This window comes from Chamaea fasciata, unplaced genomic scaffold (assembly GCF_029207755.1).
Source record: "Chamaea fasciata isolate MVZ Bird 193981 ecotype frontalis unplaced genomic scaffold, bChaFas1.0.hap1 SCAF_26, whole genome shotgun sequence".
Classification (NCBI taxonomy): Eukaryota; Metazoa; Chordata; class Aves; order Passeriformes; family Sylviidae; genus Chamaea; species Chamaea fasciata.
This window is the reverse complement of record NW_027094111.1, coordinates 3,456,806-3,479,712: the sequence shown is the minus strand read 5'-3', so window position 1 is coordinate 3,479,712 and position 22,907 is coordinate 3,456,806. Positions and strand designations below refer to the sequence as shown.

General features: G+C 53.9%; 1 protein-coding gene across 1 annotated transcript in view; it reads right to left on the bottom strand.

The window, feature by feature from the left end:
• The window catches only part of CSMD2 (CUB and Sushi multiple domains 2), a 248,493-nt gene that overhangs the window by 5,385 nt on the left and 220,201 nt on the right, over positions 1–22,907 (bottom strand). The window contains 17 exon segments of the mRNA XM_066204225.1: positions 648–760; positions 2,009–2,170; positions 2,781–2,846; positions 4,052–4,231; positions 4,678–4,789; positions 5,496–5,569; positions 5,943–6,116; positions 7,130–7,303; positions 8,808–8,987; positions 10,274–10,450; positions 11,000–11,182; positions 12,474–12,647; positions 14,757–14,945; positions 15,606–15,779; positions 18,844–19,017; positions 20,034–20,207; positions 22,521–22,715. Of these exon segments, the coding sequence (XP_066060322.1) occupies positions 648–760; positions 2,009–2,170; positions 2,781–2,846; positions 4,052–4,231; positions 4,678–4,789; positions 5,496–5,569; positions 5,943–6,116; positions 7,130–7,303; positions 8,808–8,987; positions 10,274–10,450; positions 11,000–11,182; positions 12,474–12,647; positions 14,757–14,945; positions 15,606–15,779; positions 18,844–19,017; positions 20,034–20,207; positions 22,521–22,715 (2,675 nt within the window).

The window sequence follows — 22,907 nt, the reverse complement described above, 5'->3', positions numbered from 1 at the left end:
GCAGAGAGTGGAAATTAACAAATTTATCCAACTTTCCCCCGGATTTAACACCCAGCTCACCCCAGCCCCTTCCAAGTACGTTAATTTGATGTGATTCCCCAGAAAATCCTGGTGTTTTTTAAGGAGTTTCACTGCCCAACAGCTGAAAATTTTCCCATCTCGAAGGGAAGATTTAAAAAAAAAAATCTTGTTTGTGATAAACCGGAGAGGACGTTGCTGATTCCAGAGGGAGAGGGGAAAAGTGCCTGTGGATCAGTGCCAGATCCACGTTTTTTCCAAGCTCCAGTGGCTCCCTAAAGGGCTTGGGAAAACTCCCAGACACGGGCAGAGGGTGAGGAGTCGGCTCCATTAGGGAAAATCGGCTTTTCCAGCCGAGATGTTGGGCGGATATAAAATACCCACACGGAATGAATCCCGTGGGTTTCTCCTCCAGCACTACCTGGGAGATGATGGATTCCAAACCCCAGGCCAGTAAAACCAACCCCCAGCTGCAGGAGGAGCTGTCACCTGCTGGGCAAGTGCCACACGTCCCCTCCCGGCTGTGCAGCAGCCTCATCCTGCTCCCAGCTCTGGGAATTATCCCTCAGCTCCAGGGAAGGGAAATCCAGGCTGCGACATCCACGGGAGGGTGGATTTTGTGCACTCACGTGTCCATCCAGAGCCCACTTGTCATTCCTGAACTTGTTGGCGAAGATCTCCAGTGGCCCCATGATCTGGTACACCTGGAGCAGCAGGTGCACGTCTTCCTTCTTGTAAATCCCTGGAAAAGAAGGGAGTTTGTCAGCTCTGGATCTCTTTGGCTTGAAATCATTTGAGTGGGAGGGCAGAGAAACCACGTCAGGATTTGGGTGGACGCCAGCCCTGGCACTGACTGGGAAACACAACCCAGGATATTGAAGGTGTTTTCCATGAGGGAAAGGACTCAATTTTTAATTAATATTCAGGTTCTGCTGCTGGATCAGGAAGAGCCTGGTGCTCCAGGAGGGCAGGGAGGTGGAGCACTCATGGAATCATGAGCTGGAAGGGATCATCCAAGTCCAATTCACATAATTTCATGTTTTTTTTGTCAAAAGCTCTGAGTCCTACCTTGGACACCTCCAGGGATGGGCACCCCACACTTCCCTGGGCAGTTCCAAGGCCTGAGCACCCTTCCCATGGAGAAATTTTCCCTGATATCCAACCTGGCACAGATTGAGGCTGTTTCCTCTCATCCTGGGAGCACAACCCACCCCACCCCGGCTGTCCCCTCCTGTCAGGGAGTTGTGCAGAGCCAGAAATTCCCCCTGAGCCTCCTTTTCTCCAGGCTGAGCCCCCTCAGCTCCATCAGGAATTCTCCAGCCCCTTCCCAGCTCCGTTCCCTGCCCTGGACACGCTCCAGCCCCTCCATGTCCCAAATGGAGGAGCCTAGAACTGGACACAGCACCGCAGGTGTCCCACCCCCACCACAATCCCTTCCCTGCTCCCGCTGCTCCATCCCTGGCCCAGGCCAGGTGCCACACCTGGCTCATGTCCAGCTGCTGTCCCTCAGCACCCCCAGGTCCCTCTCTGCCTTCCCGCCACTGTCCCCAGGCTGTCCTGCCTTTCCCTCTGCTCCAATCCCAAGTGTCCATGGTGACTCTAGGAGAGCCCCAGGGCTCCATTTCAATGGATCAGGACACGTTCCTCACCCAAGACTCCGGGGCAGGTAAAATGTGGGGGAGAAAAGGAGTTTCTGTTCCATGCAGGTGCTTCTAGACCCGAAAACCTCCCCAGAAGATCCCCAGGTGACTCTTTAAGGGAAAACTGGAGGTGGCACTTGAGTGTTGGGCCCCAGGTTGGACTTGATGACCCCAAAGGCCTTTTCCCACCTAATCCTGGGATTCCGCTGCGGACACCAACGATGGAGACCCTCCCACCAAGTGAACCATTTTTGCCCCGTGCAGATGCTTCTAGACCCCAAAAAACCTCCCCAAAAGACTCCCCCGAGTGTCCCAGCAGTGCCAGCAGAGGGGACAGTCCCTGCCCTCACCGGACACCTGCAGCTCCACCCCGCTGTGGTCCATCAGGGTGGCGTTGACCTTGCTAGTGGCAGGGTCGAAGCTGGTGACAGAGAGCATGGCCGGCTGCTTCTTCCCCATGTACTCGTAGGAGCCTTTCCACAGGGAATTCCTGGCGAACACATCCGCAGGCACTGCAATTACAGCAGGGGGAGATGTGGGAAAAAAAAAAAAACCCAAAAACACCAAACCAGGAGGATTTCTGTTTTCCAGGGGGCGAAAAAAAAAGCAGAGCAGGATTTCTGTCTTTCTTTGAGTTTGCCGACAATAATTAAATTAAGTGTTAAATATTTTGTATTTTAAATACATTTTGAATTTTTTGAATTCTTTGAGTTCGCCGACAATAACGAAATTGTTTTAAGTATTTAACATTTTGTACTTCAGGTACATTTTAAAACTTAAATTCTTTGAATTGACTGACAATAATTAAATTAAATATTTATTATTTTGAAAATATTTTGTGTTTTAAACAGCTGAAATCCCACCCTCTCCATGCCATCACCACGGGGGACAGAGCCCAAACCAGCGACTTTTAATTTGGCCGTGGTGACCAAAAATGCAAGGAAAGCTTTAAAAATGAACCAACCCCCAAAATAATTTATTAGGAAAAGTCAACTTAAAATAAAATAAAAGGTTCAAATGCAGGAAATCCTGGAAGGGCTGGAATGCAAAAAAAAATGAGCAGGGATGGGAAAGAAAGGAGCAGGGCGGAGTCCATGGGGATGAGTCCCCAAAAAGCCTCACCTGAGACCTTGGCGAGCGGCGGCTCCCGCGCCGTGCCCACGGGCCGCCCGCTGGGCCGGACATCGGCTGTGACAGAGGGCAAAGCACAGCCGGTGAGTACTGTGGGCTCTGGAACTGTCCATCCCAACATTCCTGAGGCTGGAAAAGCCCTCCAAGGTCACAGCGCCCAAAGCTGGGCCCGATCCCCAGCTTGTCACCCAGCCCAGGGTGCTGAGTGCTGCGTTCACGCCTTCCCTGGGAATTCCAAACCTCTCTGGGCAGCCCCTGCCAAGGCCTGACCACCTTTTCCGTGCAGGAATTTTCCATAAAATCCAACCCTGAACTCCCCTGGCCCAGCCTGAGGCCGTTCCCTCTCCTCCTGTCCCTGTTCCCTGGGAGCAGAGCCCGACCCCCCGGCTGTCCCCTCCTGTCAGGGAGTTGTGCAGAGCCAGAAATTCCCCCTGAGCCTCCTTTTCTCCAGGCTGAGCCCCCTCAGCTCCATCAGGAATTCTCCAGCCCCTTCCCAGCTCCGTTCCCTGCCCTGGACACGCTCCAGCCCCTCCATGTCCCAACTGGAGGAGCCCAGAACTGGGCACAGCACCGCAGGTGTCCCACCCCCACCACAATCCCTTCCCTGCTCCCGCTGCTCCATCCCTGGCCCAGGCCAGGTGCCACACCTGGCTCATGTCCAGCTGCTGTCCCTCAGCACCCCCAGGTCCCTCTCTGCCTTCCCACCACTGTCCCCAGGCTGTCCTGCCTTTCCCTCTGCTCCAATCCCAAGTGTCCATGGTGACTCTAGGAGAGCCCCAGGGCTCCATTTCAATGGATCAGGACACGTTCCTCACCCAAGACTCCGGGGCAGGTAAAATGTGGGGGAGAAAAGGAATTTCTGTTCCATGCAGGTGCTTCTAGACCCAAAAACCCCCCCAGAAGATCCCCAGGTGACTCTTTAAGGGAAAACTGGAGGTGGCACTTGAGTGTTGAGCCCCAGTTTGGACTTGATGACCCCAAAGGCCTTTTCCCACCTAATCCTGGGATTCCGCTGCGGACACCAACGATGGAGACCCTCCCACCAAGTGAAAAACCAGGCTGGGCCATCCCACAGCTTCCAAGGGAGAAAAGTCACGGCTGAAAAACGCCTCCGTCCTTTCCATGGAGCTCTGACCCCACAGCTGAACCTTGGCTTTATCCGCAGGTTGAAAACCACCTCAGAAGCACCTCAAGGCCCAGGATCTCTACACAGGCGCCCTGGGGACGGGTGTCAGAGCCCAGCTGGTGGCCCCAGCCCTCACCCAGGCAGATGGGGGGCTTCCCTGTCCAGCTGCCGTCGGCTTTGCAGGTGCGGTGCTCGGAGCCCCCGGTGAGGTAGAAGCCGCTCTGGCAGGAGTAGATCAAGGTGTAGCCCAGGGAGGGCAGGTCCAGGGCACCCACGTTGGCGTGGGACGGGGTCTCGGGCTGCTTGCAGTGGTGGGCTGCAGGGGACAGGGGAAACAGGTGAGAGAAACCACCCAGGTGGGTACAAGGAGGGTGAAAAGTGACACTGTGACGTCAACAGGGGACAGAAATCTCCTGGAAGAGTTTCTACAGCACAGCTCACAGGGCTAAGACTGAATTTTTCCCGGTTGGAGGAATTAATGAGGAGCTTCCCAAGTTGTGTTTCTCTTCCTGGTTAAAGCTGAACCCGGCTCCAGCTTGAAGAGCTGAAAATCAGGATCGGCCACCCCCGTTTTTCAAGGGACAAATGTCAAACCAAAGGATGCTGAAGCACCTCTGAGCCCAGAACTGAGTGCCAGGTGCAGGTGCAGACTTCAACCTGCCTTTGCAATCCCCAGTTCTCCCTAAAATCCAATGCGTTTCCTGCAAGAATTCCCTTCCCAGAGCCTGGCTGGGGACTCCCTGTGGCATTCCCAGGACTCACGGACGCAGTCGGGCTGGACGCCGCTCCAGGTCAGGTTGGGCAGGCAGGTCCTGGTGGTGGAGCCCTGCAGGAGATATCCCTTCTGGCACCTGAAGAACAGGATGCTTCCCACCTGTGCCAACGGGAGACAATCGCTCAGCTTCCCAGGGATTCCCGGCTCTTCATTCCATGGGCTTCCAAAGGGGCCATTCCCTTGTCACCCCCTCACCCCTCACCGGAGCAGCTCCACTCCCAGCTAAGCAAAAATCCCACTTATGGTGCCTCCAATTTAATTAAACCTAAAATTCATTAATTAGACCCCAAGATTAAGGTAACTAATTAGCAGGAAAAGAGGAGGATGCACTCTGGCATCCACTAGCCCAGCAGGGGATGGGTGGGAATGGAGCCCCCCAGGGAGTCACTGTGGGATTTTTTTGTCCCCATTCCAATGGTTTCCTGCTGGATGAGAGCTGGGATCAGCAAAAGCACCTGCAGGATTTGGCCTGGAAATTAATTAGGAATTAATGTGAATAGCAGCAACTATTAATTAGCACTGTCATTAATTTCGGACACAATGCACTGCTAATTAATGCCGTGCAAACACACTCGGAGGGCTATCGGAGCACGTTGGGGTGTCCTGCTCCCAGCAGGAGACAGGAATCCATGGAAGGACACAAGAATCCATGGGATGAGACATTAATCCATGGGATGACACAGGAATCCACGGGAGAACATGTGAATCAATGGGATAACACAGGAATCCATGGGAGGACACGTGGCTCCAGGCCAAGGACGGAGCAGGGCTGGCTTTGTGGTGCACCCCTCCTCCACGGCCATACCTGGTATCCCTGGGAATTGTTCTGCATCCCAAAAAGAGGCACTCCGGGATCTGCACACGTGGTGAGGCTGGGATCTGTTAGAAACAGGGACAGGGATTTACGGGAGAGCTCCGAGCCCTCCAGGCACAAGAATCCTGCTGCACCTCTGGAACACGAGCGGGATTTGGCTCTGAGGGGACACACAGCAGCAACAAGGAAAACCACATGGATCTTCCTGCTCCTTAAATCCCTGCCTGCTGCAGCAGGAAGTAACCAGAGGCGCTTCATCCCTCAGGGGAAAAACTGGGAACACATCGCTTTGGATCAGCGCAGGAGCTCTGCTCCCACGAGCCACCCCAAGCATCCCGCCCTCTGCTCCCATCCTGATCTCCAAGGAGCACGGGATGGGGACGGGAAGTGGAGTGAGCCCCCCGAGCCTGCAGCAGCCCCCCGAGGGGCTCCCCTCACCGATGCAGCTGGGCTGGGTCCCGCTCCAGGTGCCGTCGGACTGGCAGAACCTCCGCGCCGACCCCACCAGCACCAGCGGGGCCAGGCAGGAGAAGGACACGGACGAGCGGTAGGTGAAGCCTCTGTCCTCCCTCCTGCCCTGGGCTGGCGTCCCCGGGTCCCCACAGAACACGGCTGCAACGGCAAAGGGACAAGGACGTGGCCACAGACCCCCCCAGGAATGTCACATCCCATCCAGGGATTGATTCGGGAATCAGAGCGCTGCTGGCGGCATTCCTTGTAATTCTCTCCTTTTGTCAATGGCTGTTAATTAACTTCCACCTTCTCCCCCGGATTTGCCTTTTTTTCTCCCCCCCCCACCCCCCTTCTTTTTTCTCCCCTAATTGCACGGTGTCACTTTGTTCCTTGGCTCCGTGTCACACGGAAAGCCTACTAATTATCCCAGATCCAGGGAAAGGTGCGAGGGACGGTGAGGGCTTTGTGGGATTTAATAGGAAAATGGATATTGTGCAGCTGGAAATGCAACTCAGAGCTGCCTTTAGCATCAGGAGACGTTTAATTCCCTTTTTTTTTGCCGTTGTATCAAACCCACCCAGCCTCCACAAAACATTCCCAACTTCTGCTGCAACACGGCGCCCTTTGCCAAAGGAATTTTTGGCACTTCCAGGAGTCCCGATGGCAGAAGATTCGGCCACCGAGGGCAAACACCCAGTTTTGAGGACGTTTTGTAGGCAAGAGCATGGAAAATGACTGGATTCATCCCAAATGTGGCATCACCCCTCTGTCACAGGGGTGGAGTGACCAACAGCATCCCTGGAGTGACCACCTGTGTCCCTGGAGTGACCATCAGTGTCCCTGGAGTGACCAACAGTGTCCCTGGAGTGACCAACAGGGAAGGAGGGACAACCTCCCTCTTCCTTCCAGGTGCCAAACCAACGCTCCCAAAAAAACCCAAAGGCATGTGGGAGGTGGGAGAGCAGCCAGACCAAAAATTCCCGCCCCAGCAGACAGAAAACTTCATTCAGGAACGGGGCAGGAAGCGCCGCACTCCTGAACCCTGAGCTGCCAAACCAGCGACACAGAGCCCGGAAAAATAGTTATGAAAAGCCCCCCAAAAAAACCTGGATTTTCAGCAGATTTTCAGCAGAACCCTGCTGATTGCTGGTGGAAAAGCGGGAAGCACTCACGGAAGCACTGGGGGATCTCCCCGCTCCAGGAGCCGTTGCCCTCGCAGGTGAGCACGGCGGGCAGGGACAGCTGGTAACCCTCCAGGCAGGCGTAGCTGACGCTGGAGCCCCAGCTGAAATCCGAGCCCACCACCTTCCCGTTGGGAATGGCCTGGGGAGCTCGGCAGGTGATGGCTGCAGGGAAAAAAGGAGAGGAGGAAAGGGGAAAAGGGGAAAAGGGGAAAAGGAGAAGGAAAATGAAAAAAGGAAAAAAAAAAGGAAAAAGACAAAAGGAAAAAAGAAAAAAGGAAAAAGAAAATGAAGAAAGGAAAACGAGGAAGAGGAGAAGGAGAAGGAAGAGGTAAAGGAAGATAAAAGGAAATGGAAGAGGAAGTGGAAGAAGAGGAGGAAGAAGAGGAAGAGGAGGAAGAGGAAAGTCAGGTCTCTCCACTTCTTAATTATTTCCATCAACAAGCAAATTCCACGTAGGAGCGAAGTCGCCTCCTGCTCTCCAAGAGCATCTCCCGGGATTGCCACAAAATGGGGTCAAACCCTTTGAAGTTTGGAGTTAAATCCCAAATCATAAAATAACCAGAGGGAAGGGATCCATGGGGATCATCCAGTGCAAACCCTGGCCCTGCACAGACACCCCAAAATCCCACCCTGTGCATCCCTGGGAGCGTTGTCCAAATATTCCTTGAGCTCCTGGGGCCGTTCCCATTCCCTGGGGAGCCTGTTCAGTGCCACCACCCCCTGGGGGATGTTTTTCCTAAACACCTCCACAAATCCCATTTCGGAGTCAACGCTCTCTCTCAGCTGAAGGTAAAAATCCGCCCTGACGTGGCGTGAAAACTCAGCCCAGATCCCCCCGAAGATTTGCACATTTTGGACAACCTGGCTGAGGCTCAGACGAGCAGTTGAAGCCGCAACCTGTCGTGTTTTCACCCACTCTGGGCTGTTTTGAGATGACATTTTTTGCGGCACTCGGCTGTTCAGCTGAGAGGAGCTAAACCTGTGCCTCCAAAGGAGACTCTCTGCCACGTTCTGGATCATTCCTGCAGCATTTGCTCAGTGCAGAGAATGAAAAAGGAGAGGGAGAATTGCTCTTTACAGCCTCTGAAGGAGCTGGAGTGCATTTGAGAGTTTTTATGCGGCCTGTGTTTATATCAGAGCCGTGACAGGTGAATTTTTCAGATTTTTAAAGGAGCGCAGAGATGCTGCCACACATCTTATCTGCACTGGGGTGTGAGCAAAAGAGCTCCAGCCTGCCCAGCCACCGCTTTCTTATTTCCCTTTTCTATCTCTGAGCCACAGGAGCCACCTCAGAATAATGAAAAGGCTCACAGGGAACATTTTTTTTCAGATGTTTCTGGGTGATGCCAGCAAAGGGTCTGCTGGAAAAACACCAATATTTCATCCCAGTTTGATCCGAGTTTCTGTGCAAGAATCGCTTCACTCCCCGGGCTTTTGCTCCCTTCTCTAGCACAAGGAGAAGAGCAATTTCCTCCCTCCCTCCCTCCCTCCCTCCCTGGCACAGATTGATGGCCCTGAAGACAGCAAGGTGTTGCTGCTCCCTGAAAAAAAAAACCCAAAACAAACTTTGGATGGAAAAGAGGGAGGCGAGGAACGCCCAGCTGGGCTCCCAGGGAAACTTTGGGTGGGCAAAACTTGTCTCCTGCGACATTGCCAGGATTCCTACCCTTGCAGACGGGTTTGGTGCCGTTCCAGGTGCGGTCTTTGGTGCAGGTGAGGGCAGCTGCCCTGTCTGACTCCATCGTGAAGCCGGGAGTGCACTGGAACACCACGGATTTGTTGTAGGTGAAGTCGCTGCCCAGCCTCAGCCCGTTGGCCGGCACGCCGGGGTCTCCACAGTTGATCACTGCCAAGGAAAGGGGAAAAACAAAAAAGAGAATTTCTGGCAGCTGGAATCACGCCTGTGACGGTCCTGAGATGTTTTTCCAGGTGGGATTCAAGCAGTGAAATGAGGAGCAGCTTTGTGGTCCTGCACGTTTTTCTAGGTGGGACCCAAGCAGTTAAGAGTGGAGCACGTTTGTGGTCCTGAGTGTTTTTCTAGGGGGATTTAACCACTGAAATGTGGAGCAGGTTTGTGGTCCTGAGAGTTTTTCTAGGTGGGATTTAAGCAGTTAAATGTGGAGCAGGTTGTGATCCTGAGTGTTTTTCCAGGCAGGATTTAAGCAATTAAACGTGCAGCAGGTTTGTAGCAGGGCGGATGCGATGCGGATCGAGCTGGAGCTTAATGGCTCATTAAGGCCTTGCAAGGAGCTGGATTAACACTCATTAAACATTAAAGCAAACTCGGGTCAAACCCGGGTGAAGGGAAGGCAGTCTGCCCACAGCACTCCCCACTCAGCCCCGTTCCTGCCTCTGGTGCAAATCCACCTTTGCCACCACCCCCGGTTCCTGAGCTCACAGACATCCCTGTCCCCACAATGTCACTTGAGCCCCGGAGAGCCCCTCCAGCTTGGCCAACATCCACTCCCAAAATCATTCCAGAGCTCCCTCCACGCAGCTGGAAAAAGACAACCCTAAAGCAAGATTTTTCCATTAGGTCCCAGCAGAATTCCCAGGCTGAGCCGCTGCTGGTGCCGGGGTTTTGCAGTTTCTCAGGGTGGCACTCATGTGTTGGTACCTCAGGATTTTTAGCTTTTCTATTCCTCATCTCTCTGTAACCCTGTGATTCTTTAGTGTAGAACTCTAAACTCCACACACAGTGGGAGCTGCTGTTTCCCCATTTTGGGCAGACACAACAATTCCTCTCCAGGCCTGGGGATCAAGGACACCTCACTGCCTCAGGCCCTGAGAGATGGGAACAAAAGTGAATTTGGGGGGAGCAAACTTGGGGTAAATGACTTCATTACCTGAGGCTGTAATTGGAAAATGAACCCCCAAATCTGCAAACGGCCCAAACTTATAAAAGTGTGAAAACTCATGACCCACCATCCATTTTTGGGTGTAGCCCCGGATGGGTTTGCTCTGCCCTAACCGCACCTGAAGGCCCTACAATAAACAGAGCTGCTTTTCACCCCCTTAATTTTGTCTGACCTCCGGTTTTAGGTGCCCCAAAAAGGCATCGCGTGGGCACAGCTGGGCCTGGCAACTCCTCCTTCCCCCGTCCCCGTGCCAGGATTCCATCCCAGTGCTCACCAGTGCACTCGGGGCTGGTGCCAGTCCAGGTGCCGTTGACGGTGCAGTGCCTGCTCAGCACCCCCGTGGAGTAAAACCCTTCCCTGCACTGGTAGATGATGGAGCTGGAGAACACCAGGCCGTCGTTGAAGATCACCCTGGCGTTGCTGGGCGTCCCGGGGTTCCCGCAGGAGATCACTGGGGAGGGGATCGGGATGGGATTTAAAATAAAATCACGAGGGTTTCCTCCTGCATTCCCTGTGCTCAGTAAAGGCAAGTTTTGGGGACACGAGAACACTTCTGGGGACCCCGGGGCAGTTCTAGGGATACTGGAGGAGCTCTGGGGACTCTGGGGCAGCCCTGGGGACATTGAGGCATCTCTGGGGATATTGAGGCAGCTCTGAGGACACCAGAGGAGTTCTGGGGACACTGGAGGAGCTCTGGGGACACTGGGTCAATTCTGGGGACCCCGGGGCAGTTCTGGGGACACTGGAGGAGCTCTAGGGACACTGGGTCAATTCTGGGGACCCCGGGTCAATTCTGGGGACACTGGAGGAGCTCTGGGGACCCTGGGTCAATTCTGGGGACCCCGGGGCAGTTCTGGGGACACTGGAGGAGCTCTGGGGACCCCGGGGCAGTTCTGGGGACCCCGGGGCAGTTCTGGGGACACTGGGGCAGTTCTGGGGACCCCGGGGCAGTTCTGGGGACCCCGGGGCAGTTCTGGGGACCCCGTGGCACAGGCTGTACCTTCGCACTCGGGCTGTGTCCCGCTCCAGGAGCCGTTGGGGTGGCAGAACCTCTCGGAGGAGCCCCGCAGGCTGTAGCCGGGCTCGCAGCTGAACCTCACCACGCTGCCCGCGTCGAAGGCGTCCCCCAGCCCGATCCCGTGGGAAGGGATCCCAGGATCACCACACACGCCCTGGCTGCCCCCTGCCCACGGAGAGCACGGGGTCACCACAGCCACCACGGGATGGTGGCTCTGGCCCCTTGTCACCCCCCTGGGGAATTCCAGACGAAACATTTCCCGGTTCCAGGAGCCCCCCGGGATTGGAGCTGGATGGAAACACGGCCACAGCTCCTGAATGCCAGGGTGGAGCTCCAGCATCCGCTCAGGGATGTTTCCCCTCCGCGAAGGAATTCCCAAGTGCTCCTGTTGTACTCAGGGAACAAGGAGGGATTGGAGCATGGAATGGAGGGGAAGGGCAAAGGGAATAGGGAAAAGGCAATAGGGAAAAGACTAGGGGGAAGGGAAGGGAAGGGAAGGGAAGGGAAGGGAAGGGAAGGGAAGGGAAGGGAAGGGAAGGGAAGGGAAGGGAAGGGAAGGGAAGGGAAGGGAAGGGAAGGGAAGGGAAGGGAAGGGAAGGGAAGGGAAGGGAAGGGAAGGGAAGGGAAGGGAAGGGAAGGGAAGGGAAGGGAAGGGAAGGGAAGGGAAGGGAAGGGGAAGGCACCAGGAGCCCCTTTAAGGCACAAGGAGTGGGTGACAATGGGTGGGAGATGATGACCACAACTGGGTGACCACAGATGGATGACCACGGATAGATGACCACAGCTAGGTGCCCACGGCTGTGTGACCATGACTGGTGACCATGACTGGGTGACCATGGCTGAGTGACCATGAATGGATGACCACAGCTGTGTGCCCACGGCTGTGTGCCCACGAATGGATGACCACAGCTGTGTGCCCATGGCTGTGTGACCATGACTGGTGACCATGACTAGGTGACCACGGCTGAGTGACCATGAACGGATGACCACGGCTGAGTGACCACGAATGGATGACCACGGCTGTGTGACCACGAATGGATGACCACGGCTGTGTGACCACGAATGGATGACCACGGCTGAGTGACCACGAATGGATGACCACGGCTGTGTGACCACGAATGGATGACCACGGCTGAGTGACCACGAATGGATGACCACGGCTGAGTGACCACGAATGGATGACCACGGCTGTGTGCCCACGAATGGATGACCACGGCTGAGTGACCACGAATGGATGACCACGGCTGTGTGCCCACGAATGGATGACCACGGCTGAGTGACCACGAATGGATGACCACGGCTGTGTGACCACGAATGGATGACCACGGCTGAGTGACCACGAATGGATGACCACGGCTGTGTGCCCACGAATGGATGACCACGGCTGTGTGCCCACGAATGGATGACCACGGCTGTGTGCCCACGGCCCCCGCAGCGCCCCTCCGAGGCCCCTCACCCGAGCAGTGTGGCAGGGAGCCGCTCCAGCGCCCGTCCAGCTGGCACATCCTCGTGGCGTTGCCCACCAGCGTGCGCCGGCCCAGGCAGCTGTACCTGACCACCGAGCCCACCGTGTGCTTGTCCCCCGAGATCTGCGCGTGGGGAGGGGACCCGGGGTGACCACACGACACCACTGCAAGAGAGGCACAGCGTCAGCCGACAGGAATTCCAGAATTCCAGCTCGGGGGGACGTTAAACACCAGTTAATTCCAACCCTTCCCATGGGCCTGAGAAAATTTTAGCCCTGGTTCCGTGCCTGAAATTTTTTGGTTTTCTAAAATGCTTTTCCCAGAGAATTTTCTGCAAACAGGAGAGATGCTTCTGTAACTGTGTCTACGTTATTCATTCCTTTTCTGAGGAGGGACTTCTTCCTGATGTCCCTCTGGTCTCACCAATGTAAGTAAGAAAGTTTGCCTTCGTGTCACCAAATAAGTCCGTGTAAAATAATATATATATAAAAAAACCACATCCCAAAAATTAAAAAAAAAAAAATTTTGAACCTTCTGAAGTCTGTGTTGTTATAGTATAAAACAACATCAGCTTAGCAGCTGCTAACATTTCCTAAGTAAAAGTTTCTCAGGAAAGCTGCTTCTCAAAACAATCTTGGCAAACAGCTCTCTTTTCTCCAAACAATCTTTGTCCAGCTGGTGTTTTCTGTTTCTCTGGTTTAACCAAAGGCATTAGAGAGGTGTAGTTCCTATTAACCAATCGTCTTAATTCTGTACCAGAACACCTTCTAAAAGGTAGTAAGAATTAAACAACAAAGAGCCTTTTTTTTTTTTTTTTAACCTATACTTTTGCCTTCTGAATTATTTGGAGTCTTTCATGTCCAACAGGGACAGGCAGGGACACTTTTCCCTATCCCAGGTTGCTCCAAGCCCTGTCCAGCCTGGCCTTGGACACTTCCAGCTTTTCTCTGGTGCCAAGGCCTCCCCACCCTCACAGGAGAGTTCAACACACAGGAAAGAAAAACATGGAAAAATCTCCTTTTTTTTAAACTTTTAACCCCAGGAATCCACGGAATCAGTGGTAAAACTGACCTGGCTTTCCAAATACCCACAAATCCTCCAAATCCCCACATTTTTAGGAATGAGATCCCTTGTACTCAAGGGGGCTGAGGGATCAGGGTTTTAACAGGAATTCCCTCCCGGCTGTGGGAACATGGATCATCACTCGCCAGCTCCCCAGGATCCATGCAAGGAGTGAGGACAGGACAAAAGGAAAGGAAAACGTGCCCAGAACTGCTTGGTAGGATTTGGTGTGGAGGGATAAACACAGGAAAAAACAAAAGGAACAATCCCAGCTTCGGAACAGCTCAAGCCAGTCGGAATTTCTGGAGTTCTGAGGCCATTCCAGAGGGCAGGGAATGGGATTGCAGCTGGTTTAGCGCCCAAAGGGACAAACTGGTCGTGCTGGGGGTGGGGCTGCTCCTGCCTGCACCTCCCTAAGGCAGCTAAAATCCACTCTGGATCTCCAATTCCCAGTGTAGGACTGGGACTCACTCACTCAGGTAAGTCCTCAGACACTCAGGTGAGTTTCCACTCCCTCAGGTGAGCCCCCCCTGTGCTCCAGAGCTGCTCCTGCCCTCTCCACCTGCACCATCCCAGCTGCATCCTCTCCTCAATCCCCAAAATCCATCAGGATTCCACCCAGAATCCTGCAAATCCATTGGGATCTGCCTGTCTGCCTACAGAGAGAACCCCTCCAGCAGGATCCCTCTCCTCAAACCCCAAATCCATTGGGATCCCACCCAGAACCCCCCAAATCCATTTGGATCTGCTTGTCCCTACACAGAGAACCCCTTCAGCAGGATCCCTCTCCTCAAACCCCAAATCCAATTGGGATCCCACCCAGAACCCCCCAAATCCATTTGGATCTGCTTGTCCCTACACAGAGAACCCCTCCAGCAGGATCTCTCTCCTCAAACCCCAAATCCAATTGGGATCCCACCCAGAACCCCCCAAATCCATTTGGATCTGCCTGTCCCTACACAGAGAACCCCTCCAGCAGGATCCTTCTCCTCAAACCCCCAAATCCATCGGGAACCCCCAAATCCATCTGTTCCTCACACAGAGAACCCCCTCCAGCAGGATCTCCCTCCTCAACCCCCAAACCCCCTTCCCTGGAAATCTCCCAAAACCACCGGGATCATTCCCACATCCATTTTTTGGGGGGGGGATTTCCCCTCAGGAATCCTGCTAAACCCCACGGGACGGACAGGGGAGGTTTGGGGGCCACTTACAAAGGCACTGGGGGAGGGCTCTGTCCCACGTGCCATCGCCCTGGCACATCAGGACGTGCGTTCCCAACAGATAAAATCCGTGGATGCACTGATAGGACACGGTGGTGCCGAAGCTGAACCTGTGCGGGCCGCTCGGCTGCACTTGCCGGACGCTGTTTTCCAGGTGCCCGGGGTCAGAACAGTTCACAACTGCAAACAAACAACACAACAACACCCCCCAAAAAATAACCAAAAATAACCAAAAGTGACGGGAAAGCGAAAGGTGGGGCAGAAAACGTGGGGTTCTCAAAAAAAAAAAAAAAAAAAAGAGCAGGAAAAATGGTGAAAAATTCAATTTTTTTGAGGGTGGGAGTGGAAAAATTGTGAAAAAGGGGAGAAAAAAAGAGTCTGGGAAATCCTGCAGGTTCCCAACCAGCAGCAGAGCCTGGATCTCCAGCCCCAAATCGGGATGTCGATTATCCACTGGGAATAGCTGATCCCAAACTGGGATTTCCATCCTCCAGCAGGTAATAATTGATAATCCAGCATGGCCAGAGATCCTGGATTAGGGGAATGCAGAGGGAAGGAGTGCAGGGAGGGGAGGGGATTTGGGAAGTGAACCTGAGTGCTGATCCCATGGGAGAAAGTGAAAAGGGCTCTGCACTTAGTTCTGGTGGAGGAAAAGCTGCTCCAGAAGGTCTGATCCCAAATTTCCTTGTGTTCCCCCCACTCCCAACACCTCGGAGGACGCAGCGAGGCGAGAAAATCCCAAGGTTTGACCCACGGGATTTACCCTGGGATCTCCAACATCCCCGCTGGGTGCTTTCCAGGGATTCCTGGCTTGGGAACAGGGAGAAATCCCAGACTGACCTCGGCAGGAGGGCAGGGTGCTGCTCCACTGGCCGTTGGCCAGGCACTGGGATTGGGAAGCTCCCTCCAGGCGGAAGCCGGGGTTGCACTGGAATTTGGCCACGTCGTTGAGGTTGAACTGGGAGCCCTGGGTGAGGCCGTTGGGGGGGTTGCCAGGGTGGCCACAGGTGATGGCTGCAAGCACAAAAAGCGGAAATGTCACTTGGTTGAGTCACTGGGAAAAAGGTTCTGGAGGCAGGAGAGAGTAAAAAGCCCCGCATCAACCCCAAACCCCGAAGATTTGCAGCCTGCTCTGTGGAGGGAACAGGGTTTTTGTAGGTTTTACTGGCACCAGGAATTCCCTGCATCCCTCTCCAGGCAGCTGAGTGCCAGGATCCCGCTGATTTACACCACATATCCCTCTCCAAAAAATCCCAAGCTCCTGCTCTTTATCCCACACCACCCTCGGCTTCCCAAACTCTTGTTGTTCTCTCCCTCTCTCTCCGTGCCAGTCCTGGCTGCAGGGAAAAGTTACACCTGGAAGCAGAGGGAAAAGAGGAGGAAAATCAGAATTCCAGCACAGGGCCTGAAGAGATGAAATCTGCCCAAGCGGGAGAAAACTTTGTGGGGAAATTTTACTTCCAAACCCCTGAAGCAAGAATTTTTCTGGAGCTTTTTTTCCCCCTGGTGTTGGCTCGGGATGAGGTGAAGGGCACAGGGAAGCAAAGGCAAATCCAGCATCCCAAATCCTTCTGGGAAGTGGCTGGAACACTCTGCTGTCACCTCAGCAGGTGACACAGGGAGGGCACAGCCCCGCTGCTGGCAGAGCCTTTTGATTCCAGCCAGTTCCACGGCACAAAAGGAAACTCGGGACGAGCCAGCAGGGGATTCTTGGCTGCCTAAGGAATGTGACATCCTGGGACAGCTGGGGACAAAGCTTTATTGATCACTGTCACACGGAACGTCCCGGTTTGTCCATCAGGACAAAATCTGGTTTTCCTGGACAGCTGCCAGCACCAGGAGATTGAAGGGAAGATGAAATTCCCACGGAAGATCCGTAACAAATCTGACTGCCCAGGCTGGGCTGGAGCACGGGGATGGGGATTTATTCCTGACCCAAGGTGGTGACAGGGATAAAAAGTGTGGAGTGCTGCAGGAAGCAGGGCCAGGTTTGGGATAACGTGTGTGGAAATGGGAAGGATTCTGTCCCTAGGAAAAAAAAAAAACCCTTCCCACAGTTGCATGGATCAAACAGAGGAGGAGACTGCAGCAGGTTGGGAGGGGAAATGCCAGGAGAACAGGGAATGGTGCTGAGCCCTGAGTGGGGTCAATAAACCCCTGAGGTGCCCCACTGCAGAGCCCACCAGAGCTCAGAACAACAATCCCAAATTTCTGTTACCCCCAAGGCAGGTAATAATTCAGAATAATTCCACAATGGTTTGGGATGTAAAGGAGTTCAAAGCCCAGCCCACTCCAGCCCCTGCCATGGGCATGAGAGAAAATTCCACCCCTTCCAACCGTTCTTTGCCCAAAAACCTCCAGCAGGATCTCGCACCCCCCAAATTTTGGAGTCACTGCTAACTTTGCCAACTTAATCCTGATTTTTTTGTTTTCAGGCTGGATTCTGCCAGGTCATTCTCTCCTTCCCATCTTGTTCCTGTTGTGCCCCAGCAGAGAAAGCTCCAAACCAGACAGGAGAGGTGGGAACAAACAACTGGAGCACCACGATATGAAATCCACGGATTGTGCGGCCCGTTGATAAGAAGATGCTTCAACTTATCAACACCTGAGAGCTGCAGGGAGTTGGTTAATTGGGTTATTTCCTGGGAAGATAAACGAGGAGGTTGGACAAGGTGATTTGGGGGCGAGCAGAGGAGAGATCCTGATTTTCCACGGACACAGAGCATGGCTCCCAAGGACTGTGACCACCAGGGTGTGTTTGTAGGGCTGTGCCTGCCTTTAACACCCTCTGACCCCAAAAAAGCCTCCTCTCCTCCGATCTCACACCTTCAGCTGGGCTTGAGGAGGAGAAATTCAGTGGAATTTTTGAACCACAAAGATCTTTCCTTGGATACACCCAGGGACAATCCTGCACAACATTCAGAACGTGCACACACAGCCACCCCACACCCCGGGGGTGTGAGCTCTGCAGATTTCCTCCCAAAATCTGCACCGAACCATCCCAGCCTGTACCCAAAGCCGGGGATCGGAACAGAGAGTAAAATGGAGCTGATAAAAGAGCCCGGTGCCTCAGGCCTGATGGAGCAGAAACCACGGGACAGACAGACACAGATAAAGGATCCCCGGGGAACCAGTGACCAAGAAACAAGCTGTGAAGCTTTGTAATGATTACCAAGTAACTGATGTCATGAAGAACGTGCAACCAATGAGAAACTGTCACCAAAAATAGAACCCTGTGGAAGTGCCAGACAAGAAAAACCCAATAGAAACCTATTTAAACCCACATAAACCTATATAAACCAATACAAACACCTTGTATGCTCAATAAATTTGGCTTCTGGTCAGAACTTGGAATGTCCCCACTCTCAATCTCTGCCACCCAAAGACCACCAACTCCTTGGTGATCCAGAGTCACCCAAAGGCCACCAACTCCTTGGTGATCCAGAGTCACCCAAAGGCCACCATCTCCTCTGTGATCCAGTCACCCAAAGGCCACCAACTCCTTGGTGATCCAGAGTCACCCAAAGGCCACCATCTCCTTGGTGATCCAGTCACCCAAAGGCCACCATCTCCTTGGTTCTTCACAGTCACCCACCAGCACCATCAGGTACAGGCTTGATCACGACAGTCAGGACAGATCCCTGCGGGCTCGGTATTTTCTGAGCCTCAGAACTGCTGAGCTCTTCCCAAGGGCAACTTTTCAACAGTTTTTCCTTTTCCCAAAACAACCTCGTGTAAACAATATTCCTTTTCCATGACAGCAGGTGTTGTTTGCTATCTCTGTTCCTGAGCCAATGGCAGAGGCGTCAGCCCTGTGGACCAACAACGTGCCTCCCTAGCACGTTATAAACGGCTGAATGAACTGTAAATAAAACCTTCTGATTTCCACTGCCCCCTGACTGGAGACAAGCACCTTTGTTTCGTGTCCTACTGCGACAGATCCCCAAAGGACAATTTGAGAAGACAGGCCGGGAGGGACAGGACTTGAACAAATAGACCCAACCCCTCCCACAAGCCCTTCCCCACCCTCATGGGCGGCATTCCCCGTGGCAGGGCTGAAGGAATGACAAGTACTTACGCACACAGACAGGCGTTTTCCCGGACCAGCGGTGGTCCTGCTGGCAGATGCGCACGGACATGCCGATCAGGCGGAAGCCGGGCTGGCACTGGTACACCACGCTGCCCCGGTAGTTGTAGTTCTCCCCGTTGATCTGCCCATTCACGATGGGGCTGGGCACGCCGCAGTGCCCGGCTGGACAGGGGAGAACGGCAGCAGTCACCTGGAGATCCCATTAAAGGTGTCCCCAGAAGGTGTCACCCGCACCCCGGAGCTCTGCGGGGTCGGGGTGGGGAGAAGCCCGGGCTGGGTTGGGTTGGGTTGGAAGGGAATATAAGGATTGTCCACAGGGACACCTTCCAAGCCATGTCCAACCTCTCCTCGGCTGGAGGACTTCCATGGATGGGGCAGCCACAGCTTCTCTGGGCATGGATGGGGTTTGGAGATGCCCGTTGTGTGTTGGGTTAGAAGGGAACATTAGGATTGTCCACAGGGACACCTTCCACCATCCCAGGTTGCTCCAAGCTCTGTCCAGCCTCTCCTTGGACTCTTCCAGGGATGGGGCCACAGCTTCTCTGGGCATGGATGAGGTCTGGAGACACCCAGACTGGTTTGGGTTGCAAGGGAATGTAAGGATTGTCCACAGAGACACCTTCCACCATCCCAGCACACCCCAAGCTCTGCCCAACCTCTCCTTGGTTGGAGGCTGGAGGACTTCCAGGGATGGGGCAGCCACAGCTTCTCTGGGCATGGATGGGGTTTGGAGACTCCCAGACTGTTTTGGGTCGAAAGGAAAATAAGGATTGTCCACAGGGACACCTTCCACCACCCCAGCTCGCTCCAAGCCCTGCCCAACTTCTCCATGGACATTTCCAAGGACAGGGCAGCCACAGCTCCTCTGGGCAACCCATGCCCGTTGTTTATAGGGAAGAATCCCACCCCAATATCCAACCCAAACCCGTCCTCTTCCAGCTCCAGGCTGTTAACTCAAGACTCTGCCGCCATAAATGCACATCCCCACCCCAAAGCCCTCCCAACACCTCACCCCCACTGAGGAGGCACAAACCAAACTCTGCTTCCCTTTTACAGCCCCTTAAAACCCCACAGCGTGGATTCCTCCTCTGATCAGCCCCTAAAACCCCCCGAGGGGCCTCCAGGAGCCTTCCCCACATCCCATGGGTGCCAGCAGGAGATTCCCAAGGGATACCTACCCAGACAGCGGACCTCAGCCCCGCTCCAGAGCCCGTTGGCCATGCACTCCCTCACCCGGGAGCCCACCAGGGTGTAGCCGGTGTTGCAGGAGAAGATGGCAGTGGCCCCATAACTGGTGAGGGTCCCGATCTTGTTCCCGTTGGGAGGGGTGGGCAGCTCCCCGCAGGAGATAACTAGGACAGATCCCAGAGGGCAGTGAGAAGCGAGGCCGGGAGGGGATGGGTTTTGAAGGGCTGGATCCAGGCACAGCCCCAGGAGTTATTGCTGGAGTGGGGAAGTTCATTAAATAATTCCAGGAATTGTAACAGTTCCAGAGCCGTGTTAGACGAGGTGACAAAAACAAGAGCTGTTAATATTTATGCTTCAGGACACGAGGGAGGCACTAAAGTCGGGCTGGGAAGGAACCAAAGGAGTTTTTCACACCAGAACTTCCTCACACAGGAATATTTTTTTTTCACTAACCCACTGCTGGATGCAGCAGGAAGCCTGATCTCCAGAAAACCCACAGAACCACGGAATGGGGTAGGTTGGAAGGCACCTTAAAGGCCAGGAGTGGGGACATCTCCCACTAGGCCAGGTTGCTCCAAGCCCTGTCCAACCTGACCTTGGAATGGCACCAAGTTTCCAATTAAAAGTGACACCCAGCCATCCACCACAAGCTGAAATTCCAAGATCTGCAGATCCCAGCTGGGTTCGTGGGATGCAGGAGCCCCTGCAAACCCAACTCCCCCCGCCCCTCAGAACTCCAGCTCTCCATTTTGTCTTCATTTTCTCTGCCTTCAAGCTCTGCCAACCCTCCGGAGCTCCCGCCGGGTGCTCCTGACCTCGGGGCACTGCCAAGATCCTGTCACTTGGATTTAGGTGGCAATAAGGCTGCGGGAACAAAAGGAGGTCAGGCTCCTGCTCCCAGATCCAGAGGAAGAGCTGGCGGGGGGAAAAGTACATCTGTCACCCACGCCGGCAGTCACAGCTCCACAGACAAAGGCAGGCAGCAGGGAGGGAGAGATTTTGCTGTCTGTGTCTGCACTCGGAGAGAAAAAACCCTCCACCTCTGACAAAAGGAGAGATCCAAAGCACAGCAGTGGTGTCAGAACAACTGAGAGCTGCTGCTGGGCCCCGTTGGGTTTGATTTGCAGGTGACACTGTTACCCTTGTAAACCCGGTGTTGGTGTGAGAGATGAGGCTTGGCAGCAGAATTCTTTGTTTTTTACCCCCTTCCTTAAAAGCCACGACTTCAGAGCAGCTGTGACAGCGAAGCTGCTGGGACCCCACAGCAACAGCTGAGCTGAAGGGCTGGAGATACCAGAGAGGTGCTGGGATTAAACCAGGAATCAGATCCAGACGTCTCCCTGAATCCCAGCTCCCTCCCAGCAGCTCTGCTGTCTCCACCTTAGCTGCTGCCAGGAGTTATTAAGTCCCACCCCACAGCAGGGACACATTCCATTGTCCCAGGTTGCTCCAACATGGCCTGGGACATTTCCAGGGATGGAGCAGCCACAGCTTCTCTGGGAAATCCATCCCAGCCTCTCCCTGCCCTCACAGGGATGGATTTCCTCCCAAAATCTGCACCGAACCATCCCAGCCTGTACCCAAAGCCGGGGATCGGAACAGAGAGTAAAATGGAGCTGATAAAGGAGCCTGGTGCCTCAGGCCTGATGGAGCAGAAACCACGGGACAGACAGACACAGATAAAGGATCCCCGGGGAACCAGTGACCAAGAAACAAGCTGTGAAGCTTTGTAATGATTACCAAGTAACTGATGTCATGAAGAACGTGCAACCAATGAGAAACTGTCACCAAAAATAGAACCCTGTGAAAGTGTCATACATGAAAAACTCTGAAAAACCCTATTTAAACCCACATAAACCTATACAAACCAATATAAACGCCTTGTATGCTCAATAAATTTGGCTTCTGACCAGAAATTGGAATGTCCCCACTCTCAATCTCCGCCACCCAAAGGCCACCATCTCCTTGGTGATCCAGTCACCCACCAACAGGGTTGACCAACGGAGACCCCAGAAACTTACATCCCTTTGGTTTGCCTTATATTCCTTTTTCCCCCTTCCCAAAGAAGGAATTCACACACACCACACTGCTTCTCCATTATTTTTTTCCAAACTTTCCACGCTCATTTGGTTCTTTCAGCTTTGATCTGTGACACCACCACAACTGTCTGTAACTCAGTCTTCTTTTCCATTATCTTTTGGCATTCTTCACCCATTATTCCCTTCCTTTTAGTGTACTTCACCTTCTATTTAAGGGTAACACCCTTATTGGTGTTTACGCCCTTGTCGGCTCCAGCTACCAGCCACCTCCTCCCTTCGCACCATGAGTGATGCCCAGCAGTTTCTCCTTGCCAGTTTAACATCAGGAATTCCCTGAAATCACATCAGGAACTCCCAAACCTCCCCAGGGCTGGGATTTACCGACCCCAAACAGCAAACCCAGCCCACGGTGCCACCCCGGGGCGTCCCTGCTCTTACTTTTACAGGTGGGCACGGGCTCCCCGATGCTCCAGGTGCCGTTGGCCTGGCAGCTGATGACCCTCTGGCCCGTGTAGTAGTAGCCAGGGTCGCAGATGAGCATCAGCTGGGCGTTGTAGTGGTACTGCACCTCGTAGGTGAGGCGCCAGCGGCCGTGCTCCACCGCGATGCTGCTCACGTCGGGGCACGTCACAGCTGGGAGAGGGGGGCAAAACATGGCACAGAGACTTGGTTAACTGTGGTTAATTGAGGTTAATTGAGGGTTTAACCCTCCCCCAAAAAATCCAGGTGTGGTGGGTTTTTAATGAGGGGAATATCCCACCCCTTGGTGAGGTTGTTGTTGTTGAGGGTTGGAAGGAAAACTCTCCCGGACAATAAAACCCGTGA